The sequence below is a fragment of the Gorilla gorilla genome, chromosome 1, assembly GCF_029281585.2.
Source record: "Gorilla gorilla gorilla isolate KB3781 chromosome 1, NHGRI_mGorGor1-v2.1_pri, whole genome shotgun sequence".
NCBI classification, from domain to species: Eukaryota; Metazoa; Chordata; class Mammalia; order Primates; family Hominidae; genus Gorilla; species Gorilla gorilla.
The window spans coordinates 223,538,740-223,557,714 of record NC_073224.2 but is presented as its reverse complement, the minus strand read 5'-3'; the positions used below and the strand labels follow the sequence as shown (position 1 = coordinate 223,557,714).

Here is an 18,975-nt window from a genome sequence, read left to right as displayed (position 1 = left end):
CCTTTGGAATAGAGAACGTTCCTTCTTGCATTTCAAGATTGCTTTTGTTTTGGGGGGACACTTGCTATTTTTTAGGAACATGAAGTTCTTCTCAGGCATTCCTGTAAAAAAGGCCACTTTTTGATAGGATTGTATTGAGTCTGTGGATTGCTTTGGGTTGTATTTTTATCTTAACCATGTTACAACTTCCAACCCATGGACACAAGATGTCTTTCCATTGACTTAGGTCTTCCTTAGTCTCCTCGAGCAATGTTCTGTAGTTGTCTGTGTACAAGTACTGCACCTTCTTGAACAAATTTATTCCCAGGCATATTATCCTTACAGGTGCTATTATAAATGAAATCATTGTGTCAGTTTTCTTCTCAGATAGTTCATTGACATCACAATGGATTGTTTGCTGAAAGTTTGCTGAATTCACTTATTAACTCTGATAGTGTGTGTGTGTGTGTGTGTGTGTGTGTGTCTGGTGTCTGTGTGCATGTATGTGTGTTTGCCTTTGTATGTATTATTTGGGATTTCCTATACATAGGATCACACCATCTGCAAATTGAGATCATTTTGTTTCTATTCAAAAATATTTTTTCTCATGTTTATTTTTGAAAGATAATTTGGCCAGGTGTAGAATTGTAGGTGACAGTTTTTCTTTGTTTAAGTACTTTATTGCAAACTTCTTGTTTGTAAAGTTTCCTACGAGAAATCTTACGCCATCCTTATATTTAGTGCTCTGTATGTAACATGTTCTTTTCCCTTTTATTACTTTTAGGATTTCCTTTTTATCACTGGTTTTGATGGATTTGATTGAGGTGTTCCTTGGTGAAGTTTTCTGCATGTTTCTTGTTCTTAGGATAATCATATTTCTGTAATATTTGAAGTTTATGGTTTCCATGGAGCTTCTAAATTTTTCATCCAGTATGTTTTAAATATCTTTGTCTCTCTTCTCCACTACACGCCCTTCAGGGATTCCATTTAGCCCTATACTAGGGTGTTTAAAGTTTTGATGCTGATGGTCTTTTTATGTTTTCAAGTCATTTGTTAATGTGTGTTCCATTTATGTTAGTTTCACCTTCTATTCCTTCTAGTTCAATAATCTTCTCTTCTGCAATGTTTAATCCAGTGCCTTCTTCCATTTCACACTGCAAATCATAGATTTATCTACAGAATTTGATATTTAAAAAATCTTCAACCTCTCCATTTAATTAAAATACAATTATACTAATTGCTGTAATGTCCTTTTCTTCTATTTCCAACGTGTGTGTCAATTTCAACCAGATTATTAGATTCTTCAGTATGTGTCATGTTTTCCTGCTTCTTTGACTGCTTGATATTCTTTTATTTTTATTTATTTGTTTTTGGGGGGATGGAGTTTCACTCTCGTTGCCCAGTCTGGAGTGCAATTGTGTGATCTCAGCTCACTGCAACCTCTGCCTCCCAGGTACTCAAGCGATTCTCCTGTCTCAGCCTCCCAAGTAGCTCAGATTACAGGCATGCACCACCATGCCCAGCTAAATTTTTTGTGTTTAGTAGAGACGGGGCTTCACCATGCTATTCAGGCTGGTCGTGAACTCCTGACCTCAGGTGATCCACCCAGCTGCTTGACATTCTAAGATTTGATGCTGGAGCTTTGGTGTCAATGCTCAAAAGTGCCCAAAGACACCACTCAACCTCAGTGTCTATGCACACCCAAGCTTTTGCAACAGGAGAGGTAGAGACAGCAGAGACGAATGTGCTACCACATGCTGGTAGAAGGTACCCCAATTGTGCTTGGGGCTTCCTATGCCTCATAGAAAAATGTGCCTTCCTTAATTTTTCCCATAAGAACCACCCTACTTCATGCCCTGTCTCTCTGTCCAGACACCAGGACAGCCCTCGGACCAGTCTCAACCACCCAATGGATTGACAAAGGTCCAAATATGATTCAGTGGAGAAGGCATTCTCTTGTCAACAAATTGTGTAGAAACAACTGGACATGCATATCCCCAAAGGAAAAAGATTCACCTGAACCTCAATACTGACTCAAAAGCTAACTCAAAATGGATCATGCAAATAAATATAAACTATAAAAGTAGAAAAAGTATAGCAGAAAATATAAGACAAAATCTTCACGACACGGTTAGGCAAAGTGTTCTTTGTTATCAAGAAACACAAACCATTAAAGAAAACATTGATAAATTCAACTTTATAAAAATTAAAAATTTTTGCTCAACACGAGACAGTATTAAGAGAACAAATATAAGCTGCAGATTGGGAGAAAATCAGGGGAAATGACAAATGTGACAAAGGGCAAGTGTGATAGTTACTTGCACGTGTCACTGTGACTGAGCACCGGGGTGCAGGGACATTCGGCCAAATGTGATTCTAGTTGTGTTCCAGAGAGTGTTTCACATATGATTAACATCGGGATGGGCAGACTAAGTGAAGCAGATTGCCCCCCTTAACGGGGGTGGGACTCATGCAATCAATCAAAGGTCAGGAGAGAATTAAGAGGCCTAATAGGAAACAAATGCTTTCCTGGGTATCCAGCTTTCCTTCCATCTTGGGAATTTCAGCCTCCATAATCTCAGAAGCAAATTCACATATGTATACACACACATATACATTTCATAGGTATGTGGCTAAGAGTGTATTTTTACAAGTTCAGCCATGAGATGATTGGTGAAGCCAGCCAATGAATAAGGGTGTGTTCTATTATATGACTCAGTCTTCTTTTGTACACGATTGAAGTTCTGCATTTGAAGTAGGAGGACAGGAGAGAGCAAGTCCACCTAGGATGATAACAGCTGAATTTCTCAACAGACACTTCAAAGCCCTAGGGGTTAACTTAGAGAGTCAAAAATCCCACCCATAACCCTGCCCCTAAACACCAGGGCTAGGGAACACTGTGACCCTCAGGTGATTTTCTTTCACTGGGTCTGGGAGCCACACAAGGGCAGAGGGAGCAGGAAACACTATGCAAATCGAGGCCAGGACAGCAGGGAGGGCCTGTTCATGACAGAACACAGGTAAAACTATCCTCAGAAAGAGCATGTGGAGAAACACAGATCATGCCTGAGACCTGGTGGATTAGAGCACTGGCTACTGGGGAATTGAAAGGAAGGGGCTTCACCATGCAGAGGACCAGAGGTGCCAGTCTTGGAAATGCAGAATTGCTGGGAGATGGGGAGGCATGGACAAAGGAAGCATCCTCTGGAGACTCATGGTGAAGAGAACAAATGAAGTAACTGGCAGAAATTATAGGTCCTGGTAGAACAAAATAGAATCCCACAACGAGAACATACACCATGTATGTCCCGCAAGGAAGACAATAGCTCCTAAAAACGCAAGAACAATCATTTTGGGCAAACACCTTATATCCAGTAATGCGATCCATGTATCAAGACCGCGAGGAAGATTATTAAACATGCGAAACTCAGCGAGACCTGATTCCCTCATGAGGACTCTGTTAAGGATGAGTACCACTCAGCAAGTGATGACTGTGACATTCACTTTTGAACAGCTCATGAGCATTAATATATTTAATTGTGGATCTAAACCAAAAACCAAGGTATGGGCAAGATGACAACCACAGAATGTCACTGGTATATGTTTAGGTTCAAATACCATTATGAGAAGTGGCAGGTAAAGGAGGTAGGAAAAAGAAAACACATCATGTAATTGACTGTCATATGGAAATATTTGACGTTGAAAGTCATAATTTAAAACGTATAAACCAAATAGTGGAAGTGTGTCTAGTTCAAAGGGGGGAAAACTATGAAACATTTTTAGTCAATATCAAACATGAGCTACACAACCCTTCCTAAATGCCAGAGGCACACACAGACACACACACACACACACTCTCACAAAGAATGTAAATATCTAGAACCAAGAAATGGAGTAAATGCATTCTGCTACATATGGTAAACATAGCCTACAAGGTGGAAGAGATTAGAAAATAAACAGGGAAATGAAAATGTTTTTATTAATTCACATCAGTACCCACCAAAACCAATCAGCATAACAAAAGATTATAACGCTGAATGTAAAAAACAATTCAACAGTCCAGAGTGAGAGGCAAAAGTTTTTAATTGTATAGATTAAAATATCTTTGGACAAAAATTAAAACTCAGGCAGAGAATGTTTTTTTTTCAACATCACACACTAGCAAAAACAAAGGCACAGGAAACATTCAGGCAGAAAATTTCCAGTGTAGAGATATGAATATAATAATAGACACAGGCAGGGATGATTAATAAATGATAAAAGGTTTAGAGGACGATCACTGGAATACAGGACATTTCTACTTTTAAAAACCACTCTCCCAAATACTTCATTATAAGTAAGGTGTCTCTAAAAGGGACAGATCTCCTAGACCCCTCCTTAACCAAGTAACCAGTCCTGATATCATGATAATGCTGATGGACAAACTAGACCTTCTCTGCCCACAGATGGGCTGAGGTTGGAAACTCACAGTATTGACTCTGTAGTGTTCTTGACGAAAGGTTTAGGTTGAATTTAATCATGAAGACATTTTCAGACAACTTCAGAATGTAGACCATTGAGCCAGACAGCTACATTTTCGTCTTTACCTTATGGGACTTCCCTGAGGTATTAACCCACCAGAAACACACTCTTGCCCTGCTTGAAACTTTCTTGGCTCTCTTTCTGTAACAGCCATGTTCACTGCTTTCCCTTCTACTTCTCTAGTTTCTCCTTCTCAGTTTCCCTATGAGCTTTTTTTTTTTTAGATGGAGTTTTCCTCTTTTTGCCCAGGCTGGAGTGCAATGGCACAGTCTCGGCTCATTGCAGCCTCCACCTCCTGGGTTCAAGTGATTCTCCTGCCTCAGCTTCCTCAGTAGCTGGGATTACTGGCATGCGCCACCACACCCAGCTAATTTTTGTATTTTTAGTAGAGACAGGGTTTCACCACGTTGGCCAGGCTGGTCTCGAACTCCTGACCTCAGATGATCCGCCCGCCTTGGCCTCCCAAAGTGCTGGCATTATAGGCGTGAGCCACCGCGCCCAGCCTATGAGCTTCTTTAAACCTCATAATTCCCTTGATTGCCAACTTTTTTTTTTGCCTCACTTTCCCTGTGGTCACATCCGCCATACATGTCTACAACTAAATATGGTGAATGAATCCAAAATCCTTGTCTCTTACCCAGACACTGCCTCTGACCTTCGGACATTGATAAATGCAATAGCTCACTCCTCTTGAGGTTCCATAGGCCCCTTGAACTTGACATGCTTAAAATTCAATTTCTTACCTTTTCTCTTCCCAAAATAACCAGCACCACCATCCACTCATTTGCTCAGAAACCTGGGAGTTACCCTTGACACTGCTTTTCCCCTTAATAGCTCATGTCTAATTGGTCGCAAGGTCCTTTTGATTCTAGGTTATCATCTTGTATCTGTCTTCTCTTTTCCATTTGGTTCTCTAACTCGTAGAGTTGTTTCCTGTCTTGCTTTACGTCTGCCCCACCTAACCATTCTCTGTATGGAAAAGTGTGAATCTGATCTTTCTTGTTTAAAAATTTTTCAATGGCTCCTTCATTGCTTGCCTTGAAAAAAGTCCAAATCCTTTGATATTTTAGACACGGTTTCACTGCGTTGCCCAGCCTGGAGTGCAGTGGCACAATCACAGCTCACTGCAGCCTTGACTTCCAGTCCATGTCACCACAATCAATGACAACAACAAAAAGATGAGGAAATATTTGGGGTTCAAAATAACTAAAGAAATGTAGCTACATTATCATTTACTTCTTCTGAACCCAAAATATCTCTCCTCCTTTTTGTTGTGTGATTCGTGGTGACGTGGACTGTGTGAAGGAGACAGGTCAGTTGTCCTGCTCAGTGTTCTACATTCTGCAGTTGTCTGGTGATTACCTCCTATGAAACTCAGGCTAAGCGTTTTCTGCAAGAACATGGCATTATTCATATTCTGCACCGGCAGAGTCCCGGGTGACATGCTGTCTCTTGCCAGCGGCTCCTGACTCCTGTTCTTTACAGGATGGAATTGAGAGGAGCAGGGCTAAGGCCTCTCAATGCTGTTTGTCCATCTAGCTGTGGTCTTCCTAAGTATTGATATCAATTGGAGGCTGAAGGACTATGGCTTCTCTACTCAAAGGAGCCTAGTGGGTTAACAACTGTCAAGAGCAGTCAGTGGTTCTGAAATACAATCCTCAGCCAAGGATCCCTCCTGTGTTACAGATGGATCAGCTAAAACAAACCAACACTGAAGGTACAAAGAATGGGGTTAGGTTCAATGAAACCAGGGTAACACCTTTGGATGAGCTAAACACAAAGATGACACTGACCTTGAGCAGGTATAGAAGCTCAGAGACATGCCTGCAAAATGAAACCCCTGAGGAACTTTGTAGCCACCCAGAGATATCTGGTTCAAATTAGAATGTCTGGCAGATCACTCCCGGCATGTGCTACATAGTCGTGTGAACGCGTCACACCTAACTTGGGTCCAATGTCTTCAGACTGAGCACAGGTGGCCACTGGCATGGTCTGAGAATAGGAATAGAGCCATGCCCACTTTCCCATCCTATGACTGGGCTTCCAAAGGGAACTACAGTTTCATTCAAACCTACATGTGCCTATAGGTCCTGCCTGCAGCAATGACATCTCTCAGCTTGGTAAGGGCTGCTTAGTGTGGGAATATGACTCCCATCTGGAAGGCCAGGTGGTGCCTTATCACTGTCAAAGTAAAAAACCAATTGTCCACGTCAAGGGCCAAGCTGACGTCCTGTTCCTCAAATGAGTAAAAGGCACTTCTGTACTGCTGGAATGAGGCACGTAGTTGAAAGTAAGTTGAAGTAGTCGAATAACATCTATCCAGTGAGTCCTGCAAGACTTCAGGCTCTTCTGCTTCCATCAGCACCTCGTTGAGCCTGGAAAAGGAGACAAAACTAAAGAAGCAGCCAGGGAAAATCAGACACCACAGAGCCCCAACTAGATTTCAGGGGTAACATAAGGAAGTGGTCAAAAAAGGAAAAGGATAGGTCCATTAATGAGGTAAAAAAATTACTGACTTTATGTTGGGATAGAACAGGGCCAGGTAGAAAACAATGAAAGAGAAAGACAGAGAGAGAGAGACAGAGAGAGACAGAGACAGAGAGAGAAAGTGAGCTCAGTGAATTGGCCAGGTGACACATTGATGAGGGAGTAAAAGGACACTCTGAGTTAGTGCCCTCATGACACACAGCAAACAGTGATCATGAGAAGAGTGAGCTCAATAGTTTTCCATCAAGTGTGCTTAAAATTCCATGCAGTCGCCATAAGGGTACAACTTCTGAGGTATGGTTAACCTATGGTACATTAGTAAATGATAAGGGGAGGAAGAAACGGAAACCTAAACGTCTACTGCAATGAAACCCTATAGCAATGTCAGCAGGAGTAATTCAGCCTTCATTGAAAACATGAAATCAAACACACTGTTTTCCCTGGATCTGTCATCTCCAGGTGTTAACACAGAATTAAGCGACCACAATTGCTGAAAGTTACCTGGGGCATGGTGGGTTTTGGTCTTCTTCCCCTTCTTGGTACTTTTCAATTTCTGCAATAAATTCAGACATGGACAGACACATTAAGCTGATTCCCCTACACACATAACATTCCACTGTCTAATCCTCACACAGGGACCTCAGCCTCCTCAGCATAAGAATAGGACACTGTGAGAGATATATTTCAGGAGGCCTGAAGGCTGGTCATGAGAGTGATTCCTTGGTTTTTGTCAAAGAAACTAAGGGTAAAATGTCCCTATTCTGGTAGATCATTATCCCAATATCATTTGTCCCAAGTTTGTGCAAACGGTTATGCCATATCTTTCCAATCAATTTAAAGCTAATGCCCTCAAACGATTTCTAGGAGAAAAACTGCAATATTCAGCCCTGTCTCGTCAAATGCTCAGATTGTTCATGGTTGTGAGGATTTTAGACACTGAAATTAGAGTGAGAAAGGAAATCTACAAACCCTTGAGTCAAAATCATAGTTCTCTGAATTTGTCCCATCTGCCCAGGCCCAATGCCTTGAGAGTAGAATCAGAGTGCCACAGGCATGGCCTGAGACTAGGAAGAGAGCCACGCTCACTGACCCATCCCATGTTTGGGCTTCCAGGTAGAACTAGAGTTTCGTTCAACCTATATGTGCCTATAGGCCCTCAGTGCAGCAATGACATCTCTCAGCTCAGTAACGGCCTCTTAGAGCAGGAATATGATCTCTATACAGAAAACTCAGTGGATCCTTATCACCTTCATAGAAAGGTACTCACCATCCACATCAAGAGAAAAGCCAACGTGTTCTTCCTCCAATGAGTAAAAGCAACTTCCGTAGGGCTGGCATGAATCGGGCAGTTCTAGATAACTGAAAGGAGTCGAATAACATCTATCCAGTGAGTCCTGCAAGTCCTCAGGCTCTACTACCTCCGGCAGCTCTCTGCTGAGCCTGGAAAAGTAGAAAAAGTAAAGAACAAGCCAGGGGAAATCAGACACCACAGAGCCCCAACTAGATTTCATGGGTAGCATAAGGAAGTGGTTAAAAAAGAAAAAGGATACATCCATTAATGAGGTAACAAATTATTGCCTTCAGCTGGGATGGAACAGGGCCAAACAGAAAAGAATGAAAGAGAAAGACAGAGAGACAGAGAGACAGAGGCAGAGAGAGAGAGCGAGCGAGCGCTCACTGAATTGTCCAGGTGACACACTGAGGAGGGAGTACAGGACACTCTGAGTTAGTGCCCTCAGGACACACAGCATACAGTGATCATGAAAAGACTGTGCTCAATAATTTTCCATAAAATGTGCTCAAGTTTCCATGCAGTCACCATGAGGATACAGCTTTTGAAGTATGGTCGACCTACAGTAGGTTAGTAAATGATAAGGGGAGGAAGAAACGGAAACCTAAATATCTACTGCTATGAAAACCAACAGCCATGTGAGTAGGAAAAATTCAGGCTTGGTTGAAAACATGTAATTGATAATGTCGGCCTGCTCTGCTTTCCCTGAACCAGGAGTCTCCAGGTGTCAACACAGAATGAGCTGTTGACAATTGCTCAAACTTACCTGGGGCATGGTGGGCCTTGGTCTTCTTCCTCTTCTTGGTCCTTTTTAATTCCTGCAATACATTCAGACAGGGACAGACAAAATAAGCCAATTCACCTACACCCATAACAGTCCACTGTCTAATCCCCACACAGGGACCTCAGGCTCCTCAGCATGAGAACAGGACAATGTGAGAGATATACTTCAGGAGGCCTCAAAGCCGGTCATGATAGAGATTCTTTGGTTTGCATCTCAGAACCAAGGGTGAAATGTCCCTATTCTGGTAGACAGTTATCCCAAAATGATTTATCCCAAGTTTGTGCAAACAGTTATGCCTTATTGCTCCCATCAATTCAAAGAAAATGACCCAGATGATTTCTAGGAGGAAAACTGCAGTATTCAGCCCTGTCTCATCAAATGCCCAGCTCATTCGTGGTTGCAAGACACTGAAATTTGAATGAAGGAGGAAATCTACAAACCCTTGAGTCCAAATCATAGTTCTGTGAATTTTTTACATCTGCCTGGGTCCAATGTGCTGAGAGTGGGCTCAGGTTGCCACAGGCATGGCTGGAGACTAGGAATAGAGCCTTGCTCACTGACCCATTTCATGTCTGGGCTTCCAACTGAAACTACAATTTCATTACAACCTCTATGCGCCCACGGGTCCTGCCTGCGGCAATGACATCTCTCGGGTCAATAAGGGCCACTTGGAACAGGAATATCACCCATATCTGGAGGACCAGGTGGAGTCTTATCACCTTCACAGTAAGGTACTCACTGTCCACGTCAAGAGCCAAGCCAAGGTGTTGTTCCTGCAATGAGTAAAAGTCACTTCTGTAGGGCTGGCATAAGTCAGGCAGTTCCAGATACCCACAGGGAGTTGAATAAAATCTATCCAGTGAGTCCTGCAAGACTTCAGGCTCTTTCTCATCCAGCAGCTCCCTGCTGAGCCTGGAAAAGCAGGAAAAGTAAAGAATAAGCCAGGGGGAATCAGAAACCACACAGCCCCAGCTTCATGGATAACATAAGGAACTGTTTCAAAAGAAAAAGGACAGATCTATTAATGAGGCAACAAATTATTGCCTTCATGTTGGGACAGACCAGGGCCAGGTAGAAAAGGATGAAAGAGAAAGACACACACACACACGCACACACACACACACACACACACACACACGAGAGAGAGAGAGAGAGAGAGAGAGAGAGATAGTGAGCTCAGTGAATTGGTCAGGTGACACACTGATGAGAGAGTCAAAGAACACTCTATATTTGTGCCTTCAGGACACACAATGAACAGTGATCATGAAAAGAGTGGGCTCAATAATTTTGCATAAAATGTGCTCAAGCTTCCCTGCAGTCACCATGAGAATACAGCTTTTGAAGTATGGTCAACCTTCACTAGGTTAGTAAATGAGAAGGATAGGAAGAAATGGAAACCTAAACATTTACTGTAATGAGAACCAAAAGCAATGTTAGTAGACATAATTCAGACTTGTCTGACAAGATGAAATCATTATTTTCAGCATGTACTGTTTTCCCCGGACTTGGCATCTCCAGGTGTCAACATCAAATTTACTGTCCATAATTTCTCAGACTCACCTGGGACTTGTGGCCTCTTGGTCCTCCTTTTTCACTTGATCACACCAATGTCCTGCAAATAAATTCAGACAGGGCCTCTTACGTGAAGCAGTTCTTCCTTGCACATGGAAACATTCCTCTGTCCAATCCTAACACACGGACATCAGTCTTCTCAGTGTGAGAACAGGAGACTTTGAGAGAAATATACCAGGAGGCCTGAGGGCAAGTCTTGAGAGAACTGACTTGGTTCCTTTCATGAGCCTTGGGCAAAATGCCCCTGTTTTGGAATGTGATCTTCCCAGTGTGCTCTGTCCTAGGTTTGTGTACACAAATGAGCAATGTTTTTCCCAATAGATTTGAGGCAACTCGTTCTAATGCCTCATAGGAGAGATACTGCAATGTTCAGGCTTCTCTCATCAAATACCCAGGATTTGATAGTTTATGAGATTGTGGACACTGAGATTTGATGCAGGGGTGCAATGTACCAGCTCTTGAGTCAAAATGAGACTTGGTTCTACACAGAAGCATCAGCTATCATGGCTTTTATGGGTGAAAAGTCAGCCATTTTTCTAGAAAACATACCAGCAAGATGATGGACAGATGAGCTACGACAAGCCAACTTAGAAGACACAGAAAATGGGGATAAATTCAGTGAAACCTGGGTCACATCTTCCACAGAGAGGTAGACAAGGGTGACACTGGCCTTGGGCAGGTAAAGAACTGCACAGACATGCTTTGGGAACAAAACTCATAAAGAACTTTGTAGCTGGCAAGAGACATTTAACTCAGGTGAGCTGATCTGACAGACAACCCCTGGACATGTGCTGCACAGCTTGGTGTGAGTTTGCCACGCCCGCCTTGTGTTCAATGTCCTGACAGTCAGTCCAGGGTGGCACAGGCATGGCCTGAGACTAGGAAGAGAGCGAAGCTCACTGACCCACCCCACGTCTGTGCTTCAGACTCGATTCCAGAGTGATTGAAATCTACATTGATATATGGGTTCCACCCACAGTGATGGCAACTCTCAGCCCAACCAGAGGCGCAAGGCCCAAAGATTATGGGGTCTACCTGGGACATGAACTGGAGCTTTATCACCTTCACAATGGAGTACTCACTGCCTATGTCAAGAGCCAAGCCGACTTGCTGTTCCTCTACTGAGTGAAAGGTGCTCCTGTCAGACTGGTATGAGGCAGACATGTCAGGAGGAATTGAGAGAGTCCAATCACCTTCATCCCAGGACTCCTGGGGGGCTTCCTCCTCTTCAGACTCCTGCAGATTCCTGATGAGCCAGGCAGGACAGGGATGACAGAAGATATAACCAACAGAGATTAGACAACAAAACCTTCCAGATGATCTGATGGCAGACAGAATGGAGTGCTCACAGAAACCAAAGGCATTTTCCCTTCAAGAGAAATAAAACTATCCTTCTAAATGCAGGCTGGAGGGTGACTGCTCTCAGGACCAAACAAAAATGGGCAGCACGTGCTCAGTACATTTGCCACAGATCAGCCAATGCAGGGCACCCAGACTCTCTCTGTAAACTACCATCATGACTTGCAGCACAGAGAACTAACACAGGGCTTCAACTACTTCGTCTAAATTGGGATGAATTTTACATGCAGCATTCAAGTGAACAGAGCTCTTGAGGCAGTGCAGACACAGATCTTGTGTATTAAGGGTCCCCTTTTTACGATATTTTGATATATGTTTATTTTTTCAATTTCTTTGCTTACATAAATACTAGCAAACATACTAACAAAAAATAAGCAGAAAGCATTTATACATTCTCTTCCTGGATTTAAACATGTGGGAGAGAACAGGTGACACCAAGAAATCCCTGTTTGAAGGTCTGGAGTGGACCTCCAGCAAACTCCACCAGACCTGCAGCTGAGGGACCTCACTGTTAAAAGGAAAACTAACAAACAGAAAGGAATCAACGTCAACAAAAGGACATCCACACCAAAACCCCATCTGTAGGTCACCAGCATCAAAGACCAAAGGTAGATAAAACCACGAAGATGTGGACAAACTGGAGCAGAAAAGCTGAAAATTCTAAAAACCAGAGCACCCCTTCTCCTCCAAAGGATCACAGCTCCTCACCAGCAATGGAACAAAGCAGGACGGAGAATAACTTTGATGAGCTGACAGAAGTAGGCTTCAGAAGTCGGTAATAACAAACTTCTCCGAGCTAAAGGAGGATGTGCAAACCCATCACAAGGAAGCTAAAAACCTTGAAAAAAGATTGGACGAATGGCTAACTAGAATAAACAATGTAGAGGAGACCTGAAATGACCTGATGGAGCTGAAAACCATGGCACGAGAACTACGTGACACATGCACAAGCCTCAGTAGCCGATTCGATCAAGTGGAAGAAAGGGTATTAGTGATTGAAGACCAAACTAATGAAATGAAGTGAGAAGAGCAGTTTAGAGAAAAAAGAGTAAAAATAAATGAACAAAGCCTCCAATAAATATGGGACTATGTGAAAAGACCAAATCTACATTTGATTGGTGTACCTGAAAGTGACGGGGAGAATGGAACCAAGTTGGAAAACACTCTTCAGGATATTATCCACGAGAACTTCCCCAACCTAGCAAAGCAGGCCAACATTCAAATTCAGGAAATACAGAGAACACCACAAAGATACTCCTCGAGAAGAGCAACTCCAAGACACATAATTGTCAGATTCACCAAGGTTGAAAGAAGGAAAAAATGTTAAGGGCAGCCAGAGAGAATGGTCGAGTTACCCACTAAGGGAAGCCCACCAGACTAACAGTGGATCTCTCTGCAGAAACCCTACAAGCCAGAAGAGAGTGGGGGCCAATATTCGACATTCATAAAGAAAAGAATTTTCAACCCAGAATTTCATATTCAGCCAAACTAAGCTTCAAAAGTGAAGGAGAAATAAAATCCTTTACAGACAAGCAATTGCTGAGAGATTTTGTCACCACCAGGCCTGCCTTGCAAGAGCTCCTGAAGCACTAAACATGGAAAGGAACAACCAGTACCAGCCAGCCACTGCAAAAACGTGCCAAATTGTAAAGACCATCGATGCTAGGAAGAAAGTGCATCAACTAACAGGCAAAATAACCAGCTCACATCATCATGACAGGATCAAATTCACACATAACAATAGTAACCTTAAATGTAAATAGGCTAAATGCCCCAATTAAAAGACACAGACTGGCAAATTGGATAAGGAGTCAAGACCCATCAGTGTGCTGTATGCAGGAGACCCATCTCACGTGCAGAGACACACATAGGCTCAAAATAAAGGGATGGAGGAAGATCTACCAAGCAAATGGAAAGCAAAAAAAGCAGGGATTGCAATCCTAGTCTTTGATAAAACAGACTTTAAACCAAGAAAGATCAAAAGAGACAAAGAAGGCCATTACATAATCGCAAAGGGATCAATTCAGCGTGAAAATCTAACTATCCTAAATGTACATGTATCCAATACAGGAGCACCCAGATTCATAAAGCAAGTCCTGAGAGACCTAAAAAGAGACTTAGACTCCCACACAATAATCATGGGAGACTTTAACACCCCACTGTCAATATTAGACAGGTCAATGAGACAGAAGGTTCACAAGGATATCCACGACTTGAACTCAGCTCTGCACCAAGCAGACCTAATAGACATCTATGAACTCTCCACCCCAAATCAACAGAATATTCATTCTTCTCAGCATCACATCACACTTATTGCAAAATTGACCACATAGTTGGAGGTAGAGCACTCCTCAGCAAATGTAAAAGAACAGAAATCACAACAAACTGTCTCTCAGACCACAGTGCTATCAAATTAGAGCTCAGGATTAAGAAACTCACTCAAAACCGCACAACTACATGGAAACTGAACAACCTGCTCCTGAATGACTACTGGGTAAATAAGGAAATGAAGGCAGAAATTAAGATGTTCTTTGAAACCAATGAGAACAAAGACACAACATACCAGAATCTCTGGGACACATTTAAAGCAGTGTGGAGAGGGAAATTTCTAGCACTAAATGCCCACAAGGAAAGGAAAGATCTAAAATCAACACCTTAACATCACAATTAAAAGAACTAGAGAAGCAAGAGCAAACAAATTCAAAAGCTAGCAGAAGGCAAGAAATAACTAAGATCAGAGCAGAACTGAAGGAGATAGAGACACAAAAAACCCTTCAAAAAAATCAGTGAATCCAGGAGCTGGTTTTTTGAAAAGATCAACAAGAAATCCCTGTTTGACTAGTTCACCTGGCTCATCTGATTGCAAGTTCCTATCTTGAGAGGACTACGAAATTAAAACCAACACAAGGGCCACAAATAATGTACAACATTGTTAATAAGGACAACTTGTAGCTGGGTGAATGGAAGAAAAAGTTCTATTCATTGCTTCCTCATTTCCCCTAAATCTACAAACTCCAGCTGCCACTATTGAATTAACAGCCCACAATTCCACGGCATTACCTGGGAGACACTGGCCCTTTTTCTTCCTCTTGCTCATGATCACTTTCATTTTCTGGAAATAAATTCAGAGAAGCAGGTCACACTAAGCAATTCACACTTCACATATGCCCAAATCAGTGCCCAGTCATAGGACAAGGACATAACTATTCTCAGTGCAAGAATATGGATTCTGACAGGAGCACTCTAGGGTGCCCTAGATTAACTCTGGTGAGAAGTAGAACCTCTCCCCACATCCATATAGGCCACATCCATATAAAAGTCCATTTCCGGGTTCAAGCGATTCTCCTGCCTCAGCCTCCCAAGTAGTTGGGATTACAGACACACACCACTGCGCCCAGCAATTATTATTATTATTATTATTATTATTATTATTATTATTATTACTATTGTGCGTGTGTATGTGTTTTTAGTAGAGACAGAGTTTTGCCATGTTGGTCAGGCTGGTTTTGAACTCCTGACCTCAGTTGATCAAAAGTAGGTGAGGTCAGAAAACATACCCTGGGAGAGGCTGGCACAATGTCCAGAACCGCCATCGCTAGGCCTGGGGTTTTCCTCTGTAGTGGAATACTAGTATTCATGTAGTGCAGGGACAAAACCAATTAGATACCTCTGGGAGTTAGATGATTTACAGTGCTATTTGAGAAGGGGTATTAAGGAATTTGCCAGGGCACTGACGCGTGTCAGGTGTAAACCTCAGGTTGAGAGAGAGCTAAGTATTTTCTGTCCATGAAGGTGATAAGCGAGGGCCTGAAGAAAGAGGGACTGGGGAGGACACTGGCCCCAGAAATAGGAAAGGGCTTCCTGTGGGTGGGAAGGATGGTTCAGTGTGCTATCTAGAAAGTTGCCTGGCAATGGATGTAGGATGTGGGAGTGAGACATCAAACATGAAGCAGTCGCTTAAAGTCTGAAGAAAGACTAGATATATAAACGGCAGGAGATAGTAGGGAAACTGGACCAGCTCCTTATAAAACTTCCCGCCTTCTATCTCAGGGAGGATCACAGGGCATTTCCGCCAAGACAGGTGAGACTGCGGTTCTGACCTGCGGGCCTCCATGAATATGCGCTAGGGCACCTGGGGGCCGGCAGAGCCGTTCCCCTACGCAAAGTAAGCGTGTTATGTCTACAACCCAACGGGGACACTGAGAGCCCCAAAGGCCCTGCTTTCTTCCCAGAGAACAGCGCCCATCTGCATAGTTTCTACCTGGCACAATGAGGTGAGAACACAGTCCCCGCTAGCACAGAAATCCTACAAACTCCTGTGGGGGCTGCGCTTGGAAGCAGAGGCTGTGTAAGAGGTGACTGGTGGGTAGGGAAAAACACGAAGATTTTCACACAGGGTGAGAACCCAAGAGACTGGAGACCACGGACCAATCCCTGCAAAAAGCAGCCAGGGTAGAAAGTGAAGAGCTGAGCGGACTTCACGATAGCTAACTTGTGTTACAAAGCCGATACGATACGGCTGATGCTCGCTTTTTCTCCTATGGCGGGGAAGCGACATGTTACTTTCCTATTTCCCAGCTCTCCACTGTAGGATTAACACTTAAGACGCCAACCAAGACACAAGCCAATAGAGAAAAAGATACGACACTTAGCATACAGTCTATTTTTCAAACTCCAGAAAGTCAGGGGAAAGCGCGAACGCAGTCCCCCACTACCACAAATTATGCAGTCGAGTTTCCCACATTTGGGGAAATCGCAGGGGTCAGCACATCCGGAGTGCAATGGATAAGCCTCGCCCTGGGAAAACCACCTTCGTGATCATGGTATCTCCCCTGCCAGGTAAGTATGAGAGCTTGTGCCTCTGCCCCGCCACAGCCTCATACGCCTCACTCTTTACACACACGGTCACTTGCCCCGCGCACTCCCGAGCCCTTTCCAGCCCTGACACACAGCTGGGATTCTCACTTCCGATCAGCGGTCCTGAATCCGCTCCCACCGCACGGGAACTCCTTCATGGCGAAGCAGCAAGTGGCGAAGCAGCAGCCTCTGCGCTGCCTCATCTACATAGAAGTCGCCCTCTCCGTGATGTCACCGACAGTGCCTTGCCCAGTCCCCGTCTGCTTTTCTGCCACTCAACCGACCAATCTGCTGCCAGAGCCTCCAAGGGGAAGTGACGTCTGCCTCTCCCTTTCTCCCTCCCGCCCCTGCGTCTGTTCTCTCCCAAAGAAGCTGGTCCTTAGCCTGTGTTAAGGAGCAAGCTTTCGGTGGCCAGATGGAGCCGGGGCATCCTTCTTCAAATAATGGCTTTTAATTCGCAGACTAGAATGTTTCGGATTACAAAAGAAACCGGGTCTCTTCACATCCTTATCCTTGTGAGGCAGCATTCCGCTTGCAATTGGAAGCCGTTTAATATCAGAGAGAAACCATATTTATGAAAGTAAAGAGGCTGCTCAGATGACTGCAAACCAGCCTTCCTTACTGGTTTTATCATGTTAATGTTATAAAGACAGTTGTCCAGTTTCATGAATCTTGTAGGGTTTTTTTTTTCGATGTTTTTTTTTTTTTTTCCAAAATCAGTATTGTAGAAAACTATGCTGCCCCAGAAGAGATGATTGGACACTCTCAAGCGTGGTGCTGGACTTTGTCATCTCTTGCACAGCCATCTCCACACCTTAGTGCTTACCTCATGTTAGTTTTTTATATTCTGCAAAGACGAAACCAAAATAATCCAAATTTGACACCAATACCTGGGCTACATCTTATTTGAGATGTTTAACAAATGTCTGGATCATCTTTTCTTATATATTATGCAGAAAACACTGTGAAGTAAGCAAAGTTGGAATGCCCAAGTGAAAGACCATTTGAATATTTACAAGTAGATTTCAGACAGCAATACTACAGGGTGGTCACAGGATAACAAATTCTAGGCAGCAGATTTACATGACTTGAGGCTATGGGCTGTTAAGACGCTGAAAAACCAGGGTGTGGACCAAGCTGACTAAGGCTGAGTGGACCCAACGTGGTGCTGGATTTGATGGAGGTTTTACCTAGGCCCTCATTATATGCTCATTAACATACTAAATCACACACCCGCCAGTGCCATGACAGTTCTGAGACCAGTGTTTGAAGTAAAAATGGCACCACAGTTCCAAGAAATCTCCACCTTTACCCAGGAATTTTCGTGAATATTCGAATTCTTGGTTAAAGAAACCCATCAAGATGAAACCCCAGAACACATTATTGTCTCTCGGTATTCCGGAGCTCCCCTTTCTTGAGTGTGTACTTTTTGCTTTGCAATAAAGCTCTTCTTTCACTATTTGCTGACTCATCTTTGACTTTGTTCTCGCGATGGTGTCAGGAGCCTGGACACCACGGCTGGGGTCGAGATCCCACCAGTGTCCAGGGACCTACCCCAGCCCACCAGTATCAGATTCTATTCCATTGCTCAAATCACAAAACATCGAGTGGAGAGTTCTCCTTGGAGACCATGAAGTAAGGATTCTGTGGCATGGTGGCCAGTTAGGCCACTGGAAGCATGGCAAAATATTGAAAATGATGGATTAGGTGACAGTGTAGTAACTGCTGAATACTAAATACTTGATCCAAGGCCCCATTCCCTGGAGATTGACAGGGAGACACATTGTCCAGGTAGTAGTGGAGAAATGCTTTCTGGGTATCTGACCAGCCTTTGTGGAAAGAACTGGCACCATCCTGCAGATGTAACCGCCGGATGGGTTCTTCCTGACCAATGTACACAAAAACTCAATTCATGGAGACCATGGCACTGCAGGAAAGAGTTTCATTGACACAGGCCAGCCACGACATGTGGGAGACAGAGTTATTACTCAAACCAATCTCACTGAAGGCTTGGAGGTGAGAGGTTTTTCAAAGATAGTTTGCTGAGGAGGGGGCTAGGGCTTGCCCGGTGCTGATTGTTGGGGATGGAATCACAGTGGCATGGAAAATGGCCCTCCTGCATGGA

General features: G+C 43.5%; 2 protein-coding genes and 1 non-coding gene across 8 annotated transcripts in view; all 3 read right to left on the bottom strand.

The window, feature by feature from the left end:
- Window positions 1-18,975, bottom strand: part of LOC115930164 (neuroblastoma breakpoint family member 9) — a 469,129-nt gene that overhangs the window by 68,157 nt on the left and 381,997 nt on the right. For 4 of the 5 annotated variants that reach the window (XM_063702367.1, XM_063702365.1, XM_063702369.1 and 1 more), the window contains 2 exons: window positions 8,255-8,427; window positions 7,489-7,540 (listed from right to left, as the gene is read on the bottom strand). In XM_063702367.1, coding sequence (XP_063558437.1) covers window positions 7,489-7,540; window positions 8,255-8,427 — 225 coding nt within the window. Of the gene's footprint in view, window positions 1-4,045; window positions 6,876-7,488; window positions 7,541-8,254; window positions 8,428-18,975 lie in introns of those variants that run through there. The other variant, XM_063702371.1, reaches the window with a different exon arrangement.
- On the bottom strand, window positions 10,664-17,149 carry LOC134756448 (neuroblastoma breakpoint family member 3-like). Of its 2 annotated transcripts, none has more exons than XM_063702413.1 (3): window positions 16,959-17,109; window positions 11,717-11,880; window positions 10,664-10,750 (listed from the first exon to the last, which is right to left on the bottom strand). In XM_063702413.1, the coding sequence occupies exons 1-3, from the start codon at window positions 17,051-17,053 to the stop codon at window positions 10,701-10,703; spliced, it is 309 nt and encodes a 102-aa protein (XP_063558483.1). In that variant the 5' UTR covers window positions 17,054-17,109; the 3' UTR covers window positions 10,664-10,700. The 2 variants fall into 2 exon arrangements, 1 of the variants encoding a protein (XP_063558483.1); XR_010132322.1 differs by lacking the exons at window positions 10,664-10,750; window positions 11,717-11,880 and adding exons at window positions 12,422-12,516; window positions 15,054-15,105 and having other exon boundaries at window positions 16,959-17,149.
- Window positions 16,677-16,840, bottom strand: LOC129530023 (U1 spliceosomal RNA). The gene has a single exon (XR_008675535.1). It is a non-coding gene; the product is annotated as a U1 spliceosomal RNA (small nuclear RNA).